We start from the raw sequence: 17,642 nt of genomic DNA on the forward strand, positions 1-17,642 counted from the left end.
GCTCTAAGTAGCCCCCACTTCCTATGATCCCATTCAGCAAATGAAGTCATTAAAGCATTTGTCTCCTGATGATGTTCACACTCTTACAATCCAATTCCCTTAACGGCATCACCAGATGGGGACAGGACCTCCGATACATGAACCTTATTGGAGGCAGACAACTCATATCCCAGCCATAATCTTGGCAGGTAGTTAGGTACCCATGAAAAGCAATAGGGGCTGGGGAGATGGCTCAGTTGATAAAGTGCTTGCCACACCAAGCGTGAGGACGTGAGTTTGGATCCTCTGCGCCCACATATATGAAACACTAGATAAAGTGGCTTGTACCTATAATGCCATCACTGGAGATACTGAAGCAGGAGGACCCCAAGGGCTTGCTGGCCCAGCTCTTCTTGCCCAGTCAATGAATTCTACATTCAGTGTTATATTTCTGCCTTGTAAAACAGAATGGGGAAGACCTATGAGGGTAGCTCAGTGGGTAAGGAAACTTGTTCTGCAAGAACAAAGACTGAATTAGAATCCTAAGCACCCACGTAAAAGTTGGGTATTGGTGCTTGTAACCTTATCACTGAGGGAAGAGGTAGTCAGATCCTGAGATTGCACTGATTGGCCAGCCTACTCCAAATAGCAGGCTCTGTATCAGTGAGAGTCTCTGTCCCATGGCAAATAGGCAGAGAGTAATAATGGGCAAAGACACCCAATGCTCTGTTGTGACTTCCTCGTGTGTGTGCAGGGAAATTCAAGCTGTGTACTCACACTCGTGTACCCATACCACATACAACATGCATCACATGAAATAAATGTGGAGATTAATACAGACTTCTGATGTTAAACTCTTACCACATACACACTCACACACTTGAGAACGTGTACACACGCATACACAGAACACATAAATATGTGTATGCCATACTTTTGAAGGTGGAGTGAAGAACCTTGGCTCTCCCCCAGGGGGCCACTGACATGCATCAGAAGGAGATGACATTCCCTACAAATGTACCCGAGGGTCCAGGCAGAGCATCCTCTCTACATGTGTGCATCTGCCTTCTCTTCCCACCGCAGGCATCTTTATAACATGGGACAAACGGCAGTGACCTTGCGTGGGAATAGTTTGTCTCTTAGCTGCTCTCAAGGACACAGTGCTTTTTCTCCTGTGCTGTTTTGCTCCAACAACATGCCTTAGAGGACACTTGAAATATCCAAGCTGAAACCTGGGACAGGAGACCTCCTTGCTCCCAGAGCCCATGTTTGACAAGCTTATACATCACAGGACAAGTCACCATTGTACAGTACAAATGGGCTTGACTTAAGTTTCTGGTCAGAAAGATCTGTCCTTTGACTGAAAGACAGACAGCTAGGGAGATTGCAGGGTCCTGGCTAGGGGGCTGCAGTACAAGTCTTTCTCCTTTTCTGCCCTGCCAGGGAGCTCATGTCAAAGAGTCTCCCTGATATTTTTTAAAAATCTATTTCCTTAGAACATTATACTTTAAAATCTGATATGAAGTTCACACACTAGGCATCACATCTATTTATTTAATTTATTTATTTAGCATAAACAGAATGCCTACTGTGAGGTACAACCAATTTAAACTTATCCACGACTGGCTTACAAGTAAATGAGACTCAGATTATGGTTATTTTATTTGGCTTTGACAATTACTGGGGGGTCACCCCTAATCGACTCTTCTAACTGCTGCCCTGGCTACCTCCCCAGCCGTGTACCCCAGATACTTGCTGTTTCTCCTGGCCATGTGCTTTCCATTCATCTCCCCTCATGGGTGCTTCTACTCTTTTCTTCCTCCTTCTCCACTGGTCTCTCCTCCAACCAGGTCACAGATACCCCAAGAACCTCTAATCCCTTCAGTAACGGAGCTGGTGACCATCAGAAGTCTGTCTGCTGCTCAGCTCAGAATAGAGCAGATCACCGCTTACTCTGTGCTCCCCAGTAGCTCCACTGGCTTTCAGTAAGACATGGACTCCCTTCCCCTCACCTCCACACCATACCATTTCTGTCTCTCATTAGAAAACAAACAGGCTTCTAGGGAATAATAATAAAATAAGATAAAACGAAAACTAACACACCAGAATTGGACAAAATAACCACAAGGAAAAGAGCCCAAGAGAGACATAAGAAACAGAGACCCACTCATGGGCACGTTCAGGAAGCCCATGGGAACACTAGGCTGGAAAACTGGAAGCCATCATATATGTGCAAAGGATCTGTGGGGTAGAAAGAAGAAAAATTATAAAAAATACAATAAATCTTCTTTGAAGGTCTGATAGAACTCTGCAGTAAACCCGTCTGGTCCTGGGCTTTTTTTGCTTGGGAGACTATTATTGGCTGCTTCTATTTCTTTAGGGGATATAGGACTGTTTAGATCATTAACCTGATCTTGATTTAACTTTGGTACCTGGTACCTGTCTAGAAACTTGTCCATTTCATCCAGGTTCTCCAGTTTTGTTGAGTATAGCCTTTTGTAGAAGGATCTGATGGTGTTTTGGATTTCTTCAGGATCTGTTGTTATGTCTCCCTTTTCATTTCTGATTTTGTTAATTAGGATGCTGTCCCTGTGCCCTCTAGTGAGTCTGGCTAAGGGAGTATTCTGTTGGTATAGCTTCAAGTTTGTCTGTGGTGTTATTCCAAGCTTTCTTTCCTTATTGGTTCTTGATTTGCTCTATAATTATTGGAAGTGATGTCTTGAAATTGTCAGTAATGACAGTTTCATGATCATATTTCTGTCCACTCTCCCAGTCTTTGATGCACTTTAGAGGCTGTCTCTAACATTTAGGTGTGCAGATGTTTGCAGTAGCTATAGTTTCCTGGCATGCTAACCCTGCTATATCTTGTCTTTCCTTTTGAATGGGATCTCATTCTGTAGCTCAAGCTATTAACTCATTCTACAGCCCAGGCTAGCAAGAATTTTTCCCCTTAGTTTCCCAAGAGCAGAGATTACAGGGAGGAGCCACCGGCCTAACTCTTACTTTTTATCTATAACAAGTTTGCCTGAAGCTCTGTTTTGTCTGGTTCTAGTTTAACTTCACCCTCACTTTGGGCAACTGTTTTATTGGATTAGAAGTCTTCCTCATCTCACCAACTGTAGCACTTGGGATGTGTTATTTCGTAGCCCTTGGCCTTACTGAGAAACCTCTTCATTTTATTGAAAAGCTCTGTGTGTCCTGATTCACTAGAGTCCTTCCTGCTATTTTTCAGGAAGCTCCGTCTTTCAGATGTTTGATTGTGCTGCATTTGGGATCATGTGTCTGTGCCTTCTGCAGTTCACTGAGCTTCATGGATGGGTCTGCGAGTGTCTTCTTCACATTTGGGGAGTTTTAGGCATTCTGTCTTCAAATCATCTTTTCTCTTCATTCTTCCTCCCCTATGGGAATTTTACAGTACAGGTATGCATTTGCTTGATGGTGCCTTTTCAGGCCTTCATTTTTGTTGTCGGTAGTTCATTTTTCTTTTTTTTTCCATTTTATTAGGTATTTAGCTCTTTTACATTTCCAATGCTATGCCAAAAGTCCCCCATACCCACCCACCCCCACTCCCCTACCCACCCACTTCCCCTTTTTGGCCCTGGCGTTCCCCTGTACTGGGGCATATAAAGTTTGCAAGTCCAATGGGCCTCTCTTTCCAGTGATGGCCGACTAGGCCATCTTTTGATACATATGCAGCTAGAGTCAAGAGCTCCGGGGTACTGGTTAGTTCATAATGTTGTTCCACCTATAGGGTTGCAGATCCCTTCAGCTCCTTGGGTACTTTCTCTAGCTCCTCCATTGGGAGCCCGGTAGTTCATTTTTCAAGTTCTCTGGTTTTCCACCAGCTCAAATATTTTTTCAAGTTCTCTCAAATGTTTATTTTAACTAATATTCTTTCAACTCCAGAAATCCTACTTAAAAAAAAAAAAACAACAAAATTTTTATGTCTGTATTCTCTATTTGGCATGACTTATTTTTATGCTTTCCCTAGTCTTCTAGAGAAGGCTTCCTTTAATCCTGGATCTATTTAAAATAGATCATTTAGGATCTTTAGCAAGTTCAACATCAGGGCTTTCTTAGGAACAGTTTTTGTATCTACAATGTACGTTAGTTACTTATTTAGCTGTATGTCACACAGACATTTATTGAAGAGTGGACATTTTAAATGATGTGATATGGTAATCTAGGCATCCTGTTGCTTCCTTCCTTAGAGCATATTGCTTCTACTTCTTGCCTAGTGGCTTTTATGGACTAAGTCTGAAAAGTCAGTATTCATTGTTATGTTCAGCCACTGAAGTGCCTGATCACCTTGGTGCTCAGTTAATGATGGGACAGAGATTATGTTAGGTGCATTGGATCAGAAAGTCTCAGCCTTCACCAACATTGGAGCATGTTGGAGCACATTGGAGCATGCCACTAGCAGTGTGGTGGAGAGTTTACAGATTTGGCTTTCCCTTCATTTCATACGTGTGTTGAGCCTCAACATCAGCTGGGGTGAGGGGTTAGAGCCTTCTCTGACCCTTCCTGCACATGCTGGCAGCTCGGTTAAATGGATGATGCTCCAAGGACTAACACACGAGGTTTGCCGAGTCCCCTGTGGGCAGCTTATTCCCCCAGCCTTTCCTTTAAATGTGTGACCAGTTTCTCATTTGCTTCAGCTATCATTCCTGCCTTAAGCTCATCAGTATCCATTGCTGACAGGTCTGAAGATTACTTATTTTAAAAACATTTTTATTTATTCTTGGAAAATGTTACATGTATCATGTATGCAATGTATCTTAATCATATCCAGCTCCCACTCCCCATTCCAGTTTCCCCATCCCAGACCCTTCCCAATGCATCTCCCAAACAATTTCATGTCTTCTTTTTAAATGTTTATTTTTAACCCCTGACTCCAAGTAGAGCTGCATATATGTGTGCATAGTATAAGGTCATCCATTGGGCATGGTGTTCCAGTGGCCACACCTCTCCTAAGTACAGTGACTCTCCCTCCCTGCAGCAACCATCAACTGCAATACTTCCAAAGTGAGGGCTGGGCCATCGTAGCCCTGCCCCTACCCATGGTGGAATTTTAACTTAGTTCATGCGTACAACATCCATGTCTTGTTCAAAAGACAGCATGCACGCGCGCGCGCGCGCGCACACACACACACACACAGACACACACACACCACACACACACACACACACACACACACACACACACACACACACACACACACACACATTTAGTCTTTCTTCAGTGATGTACCCTGTTCCCTAAGCCTTTGGGAGATATTTTATTCACAACAGGGACTTGCTATATAGAACTTGGGTTGGCCCGGTGCTATATCCTAAGCTGACCTCAAACTTACAGCAATCCTCCTGCCTCAAACTCCCAGGTGCTGAGATCTATGTGTGAAGTACTATGCCCACCAGTTTTGCATGGGTCTTTTCAGTAGAAGTCCGTGGACATTAATAGTGATAAGAACTGACTCAGATTAAATAGACACCAGCAGGTTACACAATGACGGTTCTCTGGCAATGGCTCTGGGAGTTACTGTCTTCTCTGCCCACTGCCACACTGTGCTGGTGAGTCTGTCCTGTCCCTTCTATCCTCTTTCACACTGAGCTGGAAGGTCAGTGGGGTAAGGCAAATTAAAACAGCACAGGTTGGTGCTTATTGACATCCAGGAGGGTTTTGGTCAGTTCTGATGCTCTGACAAAGTTGATAAATTGGTGTTTGCCACTATCTACCAACATTTTCATGCTTTACTGGAGGAATAGCAGGGTCTCACTCCATCTCTCCCATTGACGTCATACTCGTCTTAAAACACTAACAGTGGCACTGTTTATTAATAGCCGTAATATCGACAAGAGGATTTGTAAAGCCCTGTCTAGCCATGCTGTTCTCACCTTGTTTGTACACACTGCTGACATGCGCACTTCTGCTTCAGAGGCAACCATGGCCTGGCTTTACTTGTGTGTACTTTTGTTACTTTATTGTATTGTGTCTTTTGCCCTTTATAATGAAGCTTAAAGGATCAATATTGATCATGTTCTCTGCTTTAAGAATTCATGAATTCATAGATATCTGAGTTTTTAACTTTGCTAACATAACAAACATTTCCTCTTGCACTCTAAGAATGTAATTCATGCTTAAAAATTCCAAATTTTTATATTATTGTTTACTATTAAAGATGGTACTTTATACCTCAAGCCATTTCCAGATGGGTCATATAAATTATATCCTATCAACAAAATATCTATTTCTTTGCAGCCTAATATCAATGAAATGTACTTAAAATTATTAGTGAAGTTTAACACCTTTTATATATTCTTAGTTTCATGCAGAATTCCTAATTTTTCACTGTTGTCTTATAAGGAGCTGCATCTACCTCGTGAAGAGTTGTTGATTAGTTTTTCTATGTTGTAGAAAGTCACCATGAAGATTATCATTCAGGAATATGTGATGTTGAAGGCACTTGTAGACTATTTTCTTTAACATTAACTTGTGTCTTCATCTTTGTCACAAGTATTAAAGTACTGAGTGACATCTTTTGGTTTTGGCAATAAAGCTAGAAATCTTAATGTTTCTTAGATGCTGGTAACATCATGGCTCTCACATATTCACTGAAAACTATCTTTTTTAATATAATTTTTTCTTAGGTATTTTCTTATTTTACATTTCAAATGCTATCCCCAAAGTCCCCCATACCCCCCATTCCCCTACCCACCCATCCCACTTTTTGGCCCTGGTGTTCCCCTGAACTGAGGCATATAAAGTTTGCAAGACCAAGGGGCCTCTCTTCATTGGATGGCTGACTAGGCCATCTTCTGATACATATGCAGCTAGAGACACGAGCTCTGGGGGGGGGGGGGGTACTGGTTAGTTCATAATGTTGTTCTACCTATAGGGTTGCAGATCCCTTTAGCTCCTTGGGTACTTTCTCTAGCTCCTCCATTGGAGGCCCTGTGATCTATCCAATAGATGACTGTGAGCATCCACTTCTGTGTTTGCCAGGCACCGGCATAGCCTCAAAAGAGACAGCTATATCAGGGTCCTTTCAGCAAAATCTTGCTGGCGTATGCAATGGTGTCTGTGTTTAAAGGCTGATTATGGGATGGATCCCCGGGTGTGGCAGTCTCTAGATGGTCCATCCTTTCATCTCAGCTCCAAACTTTGTCTCTATAACTCCTTCCAAAAACTATCTTTTAGCATTAGCTACAGTTTAAAGCACCACAGCCTTTTCTCGGCATATTGGATTGTATGATGCTTTGTTTATTGAGAGAAATGTGTTCTGAATGCTACATAAAGGATGCACAGACAAGATTTTAGCATTGCCACCATAAAGGGCTCAAGGTTTCTTATTCTGCGATGTACAAATAAAAAAATGGAAATAGGCATCTTTCTACAGATCTACAGCATTGTGCTTTCCTCAGAACCTGATGTGATGGTAATTCTTTTTTCTTTTTCTCAGTTTAAGACCAACCCTCCAGCTGTGACTTTCGAGCTAACGGGAGAGACAGATGGTATATTTAAGATAGAAAAGGATGGACTTCTGTATCACACAAGAGCCCTGGACAGAGAAACAAGAGCGGTTCATCATCTGCAGGTGAGCTGAGACAGTGGGATGACACACAGTGGGATGACACTCAGTGGGATGACATGCAGTGGGACAACACACAGTGGGATGACACACAGGCTTCTGTAGCACGCTCAGTTCCCGAATCCCCTGGGACCATTATCCCTTGCTTCTTGTTCAGTTCTCCTGGCATTAGTACAAAACTGCAGTCCTCATATGACCTCCCTCCCTCCCTCCCTTCCTCCCTCCCTCCCTCCCTCCCTCCCTCCCTCCCTCCCTCCTCCTCTTTCCCCCTTTCCTTTTCCCCTCATTCTCCTCGCCTCTTTGAAACCGACTACAGAGTGATTTTTGACCATAGTAATCCAATTTACATGATCAAAGTCCTCAGATGGCCATACTCATTTGGGTACTGGGGCTGAAGCCCAGCACTGTGCTCCTGGTGTGCCCTGGTGCTTGGTATGTGTGCCTCACACCCACTATGAAGGCAGCATCAGTGCTGCGCAGAGCCACTGCGGCCCCAGAATGCAGAAGGAACTCATGGTCCTACTGGAAATGCTCTTCCTTTCCGTTTCCCCATAGCTTCCTAGTAGGTTTCTGAATAGCTAGAAAGGCAGAGCGCTAACTGAAAAAGAGCAAGCTGAAACCATCTTCACTTTCTGCCATGGGCTCTGTAGACTGACCACTGTGCCAGCTCTGAGGAGTCATAGTACACCATCACCTGAGTAATGTTCTGCATCCAGTACCCTGAACATCTAGAAAGCTACTGCCATCATCAGGGTAGCTTAACTGATTGGACCCTTATTTTAGCAGTATATAATTTGGGCTTTTGTGGGTTCTTCATCTCCTGCAGTCATCAGGTCATTGGTCTTTTGAATTTTAAGTTCCTATAAGTGACTTTGGGGCATGTATCTTAAGTCCAGAGTCACAAGGTAGCTTTCTTTTCTTCAACAACAGCTTGCAGCCTTGGATTCTCATGGAGCTATAGTGGACGGTCCAGTCCCCATCACCATAGAAGTCAAGGACATCAATGACAACCGACCCACGTTTCTCCAGTCAAAATATGAAGGCTCAGTGAGGCAGAACTCTCGCCCAGGTAGAACAGTCAGTCTGAGTATGTCTGTGGGGTGATGAAAGAGTGGAATTGTGTGGCTGACAGTTGTCACTATAGCTCCACAAGACTGACTATCTAATGTAAATTTCATAGCGATCTGAATGCTGTTTTATTGTGCCAATTGTTTTGGACCAAAGTCTCTCATCCTTGGCCCTGTTTAGTCTTGGGTAATGTAGGATGTTTGGAAATATCTCAGACCTCTATCTATGAGATGCCAGGGACACTCCTGTCTCTAAACTGTGACAATAAAAAATGTCTCTAGGAGATCTAGAGAGAAGGCCTAGCAAGAGCCTTTCTGCTCTTCAGAGGATCTGAGTTCAGTTCTGAGCACTCTTGCTGAGTATCTCATAAATTGCCTTTGACTTTGGCTTTAAGGAATTCATTGGTTTTGTTTTTGTTTTTTTTTTTTTTTTGTTGTTGTTGTTTTGCCTCTGTGGACACCCACATTTGTGTGCCCATACTCCTCCCCTCAATTAAAAATGGAGTAAATCATTGAAAGAGTCTCTAGATCTTGAGAAATGTACAGTGTAAGTCAAAACTATGGTTCTCTAGTGAACTTTCACTAAATACCACACAGCTTGAGGACATCGAAGGACTGTCTGGAAAAATGAGCTTGCTCTCCAATATCCTTGTGGGATACTTAGAGTTACTGTTGGCTCCTTTCCTTATTGCTGTTCCCCAGCTGTGGCCTGTGCCTTCTCTATGTTGACCTACTCTCTATTTCTAGATCCTTGATCTTTTCATCAACTTATAACAAGGAATCATTTGTGTTATTCAACCCCTTTCTTTTCTCAGTCTCCAGTAGGCAAGTAACCATTCAGGGATGGCTGCACTGTCCCTGTCCCTTGTCCCTAGTGGCATCCTTGTCAGTGTTTAGTATCTGCTTCTCCTGGGTGAGTGGGAAGAAGTGTGGTTTGTTCCCTCTGCAAGCTTTCATGGTATAACTATTTACCATGGCCTATTTCAAATTACTAGTGATATTAATACATGACTTTATAGACTTTGGGTCTGGTTGGTTTTAGCATATGGTGTTTTTATTTGTATGCTTTTCTTGTAATCAAATTTATACAAACTTTAGAAAAATAACTGACTGAAAAATTTCTGGAAATTCAAAATTGTGCTCTCCCAAGGTGAGTCCAGTGTAGCACTGGCTAACATCGTAGAAAGTAAAACACTGACTTAGTGAATAATTTAAAAGAGCACAGAGTGTTTAGTGAAAAGTATATTTTTCAAGACAAAAATAGTTTAATGAGAAAAATGACATCATTTGAATCTTTGCAAGTTTCTTAAATGTCTGGATGAATAAAAACAATTGGGATAAAGGTCTGTGTCTGGATCCATGATGTTCCCACATGCTGTTTTTGTTGAAGTAGTATGTGACGAAAATTAGTCTCACACAGATCTGTAGCTTAGGAAATGAGGAATATTTTAACAGCATCTTCAGATATTATGGACATTCTTTCATATACAACCAAAGCTTGAAAAATGCATTTTTCTTGCAGATGGTAGCAATATAATAATGGTATATTTTGTACTATTTTACTTTAAAATCCACTAAATTATCTTGTTCTTAAATGGACCTTTTCTAGATGTGATTTCAAACACCATAACTTTTTGAAATATTCCTGAGGACTCCTATAGGATACAAAATAAAGATTAATTTTTCCAGTTAGGAACTGAGGCAATTTCCTCCACTCTCTTTGCATCTCCTGAGGCAGACATGGATACAGTTGCTTTAAGTTTCAACTCTCTTCTGCGTATGCTTTGTCACCAGGAAAGCCTTTCATGTATGTCAATGCTACAGATCTGGATGATCCGGCTACTCCCAATGGCCAGCTTTTTTATCAAATTGTCATCCAACTTCCCCAAATCAACGATGTTATGTACTTTCAAATCGACAGCAAAACAGGGGCAATATCGCTTACCCCAGAAGGTAAGTCAAGGCAAGCCCTCACAAACCTCAGCCAGAGGAAGGTCTGTCACCTGTGGGCACATGTCTTTTCTCCTTCTCCTCCCCAACTTCTACAGGATCCCAGGAATTGGATCCAGTGAAGAATCCTTCCTACAACCTGGTGGTCTCGGTGAAGGACATGGGGGGCCAGAGTGAGAATTCCTTCAGTGATACTACATATGTAGATATTTCTATTAGAGAGAATATCTGGAAAGCACCAGAACCCGTGGAGATTAGAGAAAACTCGACTGATCCTCACCCCATCAAAATCACTCAGGTAGTGTCCAAGTGACATTTATTGCTAGTTCGGATCCATACCTTGATATGTAGAGACATATTTTGTGGTCTTCACTAATTGTTTTACTAGATAGAGTTTTGCATCATATAATTACAAAGCAAACTAAGTAATCTCCAAAGATTATCATCACAAGCAGAAAACTTGGCCCATGTGCACAAACGCGCGCACACACACACACACACACACACACACACACACACACACTTTATTGTGGTGTTTTATTGTTTTCATTCAGCAGTGTGAAATATAGCTGCTTTATAGTAGGTTGAATGGCATGTGGTATACCATAAATATATGTTGTTAGTAATAATATCAGAGAAACCAGGCCTTGTCTATGTATCAGGCCTTACTTTTGAATATTTTTTGTTGTTGTTTGGAGGATAACTAGGGGTCAGTAGTTATTTTTATTTCTGAGATCTTTCAGCCTTTAATATTTGAGGGAGTACCCCTCATCATGTGTCTCAACTAAATGAATGAATGAATGAGTCTAAGTCAGTTGTTCTCAACCTTTGGGGGTTGAATGACCCTTTCATAGGGGTCACATTGGATATCCTGCTTATCAGATATTTACATTGCGATCCATAGCAGTAACAAAATTACAGCTATTTAAGTAGCAATAAGAATAATTTTATGGTTGGGGTTACCAAAACATGAGGAATTGTATTAAAGGGTCTCAGCATTAGGAAGGTTTAGAACTACCTCTTTAAGGAATCCTTTATTGCTCTGGATTCATCTTAATTTTGGATTCTAGAAGCTCATCATACATCATATGAAGTGCCTTTTTTCTTGATAAATTGATGTTATACCCAGTCAGAGTTCTAGAAGAAAACAACCTGTGGGCTCTTTGTGAGTTTATAAAGATTGCTTTAAGGAAGAAAGAATTCCCTTGTCTGCTTTTAAGGTTAGTTTAGGTTGAGAATTTTAAATATGTTACTCAGTTGCCTTAAGAAACTGCTCATGTGCAGACAGAGTTGTGAGAAATTCCAAAGTGAGAATATAGAAGCTGTTGATCACCTTTTCAGTCTGTTAATTCTTGTGTTTTTTCCCACCACTCGCTTTGGCCGTGCAGGTGCAGTGGAATGACCCAGGGGCCCAGTATTCCTTAGTCAACAAGGAGAAGCTGTCGCCGTTCCCATTCTCGATCGACCAAGAAGGAAATATTTATGTGACTCAGGCCTTGGACCGGGAGGAAAAGAACTCAGTGAGTGAGACGGGATGTTCCGTGGGCCACAAGACAAATCCTATGTCTACTTACAATTGAGGACAAATTAATTGTAAATTATTAAAAAAAAATGGAACAAAACTGTGTTCTAGATCCTGGATGTTTGTGCATTCTCAAAGACACAGTGATTCGATAATTTCCCCACAAGTGTAGCCAACATACTTAGAATGGAGAATTGAGGGGGGAGTAAGTATGTCTGTGGGATGATGAAATTCACTCCCCCCCCTTCATTTCTCAATTCTAAACATGTTGACACTAAGGTGAGAGATGGTTAGCAAAACAGTTATTTTCCTCCACCTGTTAAAGTGAAGGCATCTTCTTACCTTTGACCTTCACATTGCAGCATGTTTTCTTTGCAACTGCCAAGGATGAGAATGGAAAACCACTTGCATATCCACTGGAAATTTATGTGAAAGTTATTGACATTAATGACAACCCACCGACATGTCTGTCTCCAGTGACTGTATTTGAAGTCCAGGAGAATGAACCATTGGGTAAGAAATGAGAGCTGTTTGATGTCATGAACCTGCCTTCCTCAGCTGCTCCTGTTATCCCTTTCTAGCCTCTGGGGGGTCAGGTAGACCTATTCTGCAGTCCATTGTCCTTGTCACAGAGCTTGAAGGTATCATGAAAGTCATATAGGTACAACACTTTGAAATGAACACTGTCTCTGGTCCTCTTAAGTTTGATGCTTTTATAACTGCCACCACCACCACTGTTTCAATGACAGTCACTGCAGAGCAGCATCTTGTGTACAAGTCCAGAAGGGTCCTTGTTGCAAGATTTTCCCTTCAGATATCTTATCATGCTTCTAAACAAAATACTTTCAAGAGATAAAACCTCATCCAGCATGCTAAAGAACTTGATCCTTTACATCCACAGCCAGATATCCCACAATAAGTAGACAATACCAAGTTCAATGTAACCCTGTGGTTCCCATTTGCGGAAGCCAAAGATAACAGAAAAACCTGGCAAGTGAAGTTAAGCCTCAAGCATGCTTGTCCTTTTGATCTTTCTATGTTTGAGAAGAATGTATCTCCTGATAGCTTTACATTTGTATAGGGACGACACTGTAAGAATGTTAATGACTTGGGGGGGGGGGTGTTGTCTCTCTCCTGGATTTGAAGCTTTTGTCTATTTCCATCTTGGAGGTGAGCCCATTGAGTAGGCTGATGTGTCTTTTGTGTTTGGGTTATGTACTTTTTAAGCTTGTGAGATCAGCATCTTTGTGGTCCCCATGGGTATGGCCTACCCATCTAGGGATGGACATTTTCTTTGATCCTTCTGCTCTGGCTGCAACTCAGCTTTGACACAGCAACTGCTTTCCTGGTGGCTTGGTGGGTTTTCCTCCCATGTAATCATTCTTTGCCTCCTGGTGTTAGGTGTCAGTCACACAGAGGTTGAATATTCTCTGTGTGTCCTGCACTGGTGTTCTTCATTTTATTTATCTAAATTCCTGCTTCATCAAGGAAGGGTTAAATCATAGCTTGAAAGATTTCAGTAGATATAAGGAATGAAGTCACAGGGACAGTTGTATAATAGAGTAATTATGTAACAGACATTAACATTTGTGACATTATGTTTCACTGAAATTGGGCTGGCCTGTGGTGCTGAATGAAGGTGGAGAAATCTTTCAGGACCTTTCTAGATGATACTGCAAGCCTCTTCATATTGGGCTGTCCATATGCTATATTTGTTATTTTTGCTACATAACAAATTGACCTCAAATTTAGCAGTTTAAAATGGCAAATTCTCATCACACCAGTTTCTGTGAATCAGGACTCTGATTCAGAGGGATGGGGAGAAGGAGGGAGAGGAAGAGAGAAGCAACATGGTGGCCCCAGAGTTTCTGCAATCTGTTTTTGGAAGTGACACTTGTGCCACATTCATCTCATCAAGGTGGAGTCACTAGGCTCCACTCACAATTGAAAGTCAGATGTCACGGAGCATGGGTACCAGAAGATGGGGAGTGCCCTTTGGAGGCTGCCTACTTCATTTAGGAAGAGGATAGTTAAGTTTTCTTAGCCTGGTGAAGTCACTGTTAGTAGAGTAAAATGCTCAGGGTCTCAATATGCTCCCTGTCTTTCCAGATCCGAGAATTCACGTTGGAAATGTACTTCATGATTTTTTTTAATTAGGTATTTTCCTCATTTATATTTCCAATGCTATCCCAAAAGTCCCCGATGCCCTCCCCCCCACTCCCCTACCCACCCACTCCCACTTTTTGGCCCTGGAGTTCCCTTGTACTGGGGCATATAAAGTTTGCAAGTCCAATGGGCCTCTCTTTCCAGTGATGGCCGACTAGGCCATCTTTTGATACATATGCAGCTAGAGAAAAGAGCTCCGGGGTACTGGTTAGTTCATATTGTTGTTCCACCTATAGGGTTGCAGATCCCTTTAGCTCCTTGGGTACTTTCTCTAGCTCCTCCATTGGGGGCCCTGTGTTCCATCCAATAGCTGACTGTGAGCATCCACTTCTGTGTTTGCTAGGCCCCTGCATAGTCTCACAAGAGACAGCTATATCTGGGTCATTTCAGCAAAATCTTGCTAGTGTATGCAATGGTGTCAGCGTTTGGAGGCTGATTATGGGATGGATCCCCGGGTATGGCAGTCTCTAGATGGCCCATCCTTTTGTCTCAGCTCCAAACTTTGTCTCTGTAACTCCTTCCATGGGTGTTTTTTTCCAATTCTAAGAAGGGGCAAAGTGTCCACACTTTGATCTTCGTTCTTCTTGAGTTTCATGTGTTTTGGAAATTGTAACTTATATCTTGAGTATTCTAAGTTTCTAGGCTAATATCCACTTACCAGTGAGTACATATCATTTGAGTTCTTTTATGATTGGGTTACCTCACTCAGGATAATGCCCTCCAGGTCCAACCATTTGCCTAGGAATTTCATAAATTCATTCTTTTTAATAGCTGAGTAGTACTCCATTGTGTAAATGTACCACATTTTTTTGTATCCATTTCTCTGTTGAGGGGCATCTGGTTTCTTTCCAGCTTCTGGCTATTATAAATAAGGCTGCTTGAACATAGTGGAGCATGTGTCCTTCTAACCAGTTGGAACATCTTCTGGATATATGCCCAGGAGAGGTATTGCAGGATCCTCCAGTAGTACCATGTCCAATTTTCTGAGGAACCGCCAGACTGATTTCCAGAGTGGTTGTACGAGCTTGCAATCCCACCAACAATGGATGAGTGTTCCTCTTTCTCCACATCCTCACCAGCATCTGCTGTCACCTGAATTTTTGATCTTAGACATTCTGACTGGTGTGAGATGGAATCTCAGGGTTGTTTTGATTTGCATTTCCCTGATGATTAAGGATGCTGAACATTTCTCAGGTGTTTCTCAGCCATTCAGTATTCCTCAGGTGAGAATTCTTTGTTTAGCTCTGAGCCCCATTTTTTAATGGGGTTATTTGATTTTCTGGAGTCTACCTTCTTTATATATATTGGATATTAGTCCTCTCTCTGATTTAGGATAGGTAAAAATCCTTTCCCAACCTGTTGGTGGCCTTTTTGTCTTATTGACAGTGTCTTTTGCCTTACAGAAGTTTTGCAGTTTCATGAGGTCCCATTTGTCAATTCTCCATCTTATAGCACAAGCCATTGCTGTTCCATTCAGGAATTTTTCCCCTGTGCCAATATCTTCGAGGCTTTTCCCCACTTTCTCCTCTATAAGTTTCAGTGTCTCTGGTTTTACGTGGAGCTCCTTGATCCACTTAGATTTGATCTTAGTACAAGGAGATAGGAATGGATAGATTTGCATTCTTCTACATGATAACCACCAGTTGTGCCAGCACCATTTGTTGAAAATGCTGTTTTTTTTTCTACTGGATGATTTTAGCTCCCTTGTCAAACATCAAGTGACCATAGGTGTGAGGGTTCATTTCTGGGTCTTCAATTCTATTCCATTGGTCTACTTGTTGGTCGCTATACCAGTACCATGCAGTTTTAATCACAATTGCTCTGTAGTAAAGCTTTAGGTCAGGCATGGTGATTCCACCAGAGGTTCTTTTATCCTTGAGAAGAGTTTTTGCTATCCTAGGTTTTTTGTTATTCCAGATGAATTTTCAGATTGCTCTTTCTAATTCGTTGAAGAATTGAGTTGGAATTTTGATGGGGATTGCATTGAATCTGTAGATTGCTTTTGGCAAGATAGCCATTTTTATAATGTTGATCCTGCCAATCCATGAGCATGGGAGATCTTTCCTTCTTCTGAGAACTTCTTTAATTTCTTCAGAGACTTGAAGTTCTTATCATACAGATCTTTCACTTCCTTAGTTAGAGTCATGCCAAGATATTTTATATTATTTGTGACTATTGAGAAGGGTGTTGTTTCCCTAGTTTCTTTCTCAGCCTGTTTATTCTTTGTGTAGAGAAAGGCCATTGACTTGTTTGAGTTAATTTTATATCCTGCTACTTCACCGAAGCTGTTTATCAGGTTTAGGAGTTCTCTGGTGGAATTTTTAGGGTCACATATATACTATCATATCATCTGCAAAAAGATATATTTTGACTTCTTCTTTTCCAATTTGTATCCCCTTGATCTCCTTTTGTTGTCGAATTGCTCTGGCTAGGACTTCAAGTACAATGTTGAATAGGTAGGGAGAAAGTGGGCAGCCTTGTCTAGTCTCTGATTTTAGCAGGATTGCTTCCAACTTCTCACCATTTACTTTGATGTTGGCTACTGTTTTGCTGTATATTGCTTTTATTATGTTTAGGTATGGGCCTTGAATTCCTGATCTTTCCAAGACTTTTATCATGAATGGGTGTTGGATTTTGTCAAATGCTTTCTCCCCATCTAAAGAGATGATCATGTGGTTTTTGTCTTTGAGTTTGTTTATATACTGGATTACGTTGATGGATTTCCGTATATTAAACCATCCCTGCATCCCTGGGATAAGACCTACTTGGTCAGGATGGATGATTGTTTTAATGTGTTCTTGGATTCAGTTAGTGAGAATTTTATTGAGTATTTTTGCATCGATTTTCATAAGGGAAATTGGTCTGAAGTTCTCTATCTTTGTAGGATCTTTCTGTGGTTTAGGTATCAGAGTAATTGTGGCTTCATAGAATGAGTTGGGTAGAGTACCTTCTACTTCTATTTTGTGGAATAGTTTGTGCAGAACTGGAATTAGAACTCTGCACTAAACCCGTCTGGTCCTGGGCTTTTTTTGGTTGGGAGACTATTAATGACTGCTTCTATTTCTTTAGGGAATATGGGACTGTTTAGATTGTTAACTTGATCCTGGTTTAACTTTGGTACCTGGTATCTGTCTAGAAAATTGTCCATATTGTCCAAGTTTTCCAGTTTTGTTCAGTATAGCCTTTTGTAGAAGGATCTGATGGTGTTTTGGATTTCTTCAGGATCTGTTGTTATGTCTCCCTTTTCATTTCTGATTTTGTTAATTAGGATGCTGTCCCTGTGCCCTCTAGTGAGTCTGGCTAATGGTTTAATCTATCTTGTTGATTTTCTCAAAGAACCAGCTCCTCGTTTGGTTGATTCTTTGAATA

General features: G+C 41.6%; 1 protein-coding gene across 3 annotated transcripts in view; it reads left to right on the forward strand.

The window, feature by feature from the left end:
• Cdh17 (cadherin 17) overlaps window positions 1-17,642 on the forward strand; it is a 59,749-nt gene that overhangs the window by 14,496 nt on the left and 27,611 nt on the right. For all 3 annotated transcript variants that reach the window (NM_019753.4, XM_006537583.3, XM_006537584.4), the window contains exons 4-9: window positions 7,440-7,574; window positions 8,499-8,637; window positions 10,430-10,588; window positions 10,684-10,883; window positions 11,974-12,105; window positions 12,470-12,620. In NM_019753.4, coding sequence (NP_062727.1) covers window positions 7,440-7,574; window positions 8,499-8,637; window positions 10,430-10,588; window positions 10,684-10,883; window positions 11,974-12,105; window positions 12,470-12,620 — 916 coding nt within the window. The remainder of the gene's footprint in view (window positions 1-7,439; window positions 7,575-8,498; window positions 8,638-10,429; window positions 10,589-10,683; window positions 10,884-11,973; window positions 12,106-12,469; window positions 12,621-17,642) is intronic.

Source organism: Mus musculus, chromosome 4 (genome assembly GCF_000001635.26).
Source record: "Mus musculus strain C57BL/6J chromosome 4, GRCm38.p6 C57BL/6J".
NCBI lineage: Eukaryota > Metazoa > Chordata > Mammalia > Rodentia > Muridae > Mus > Mus musculus.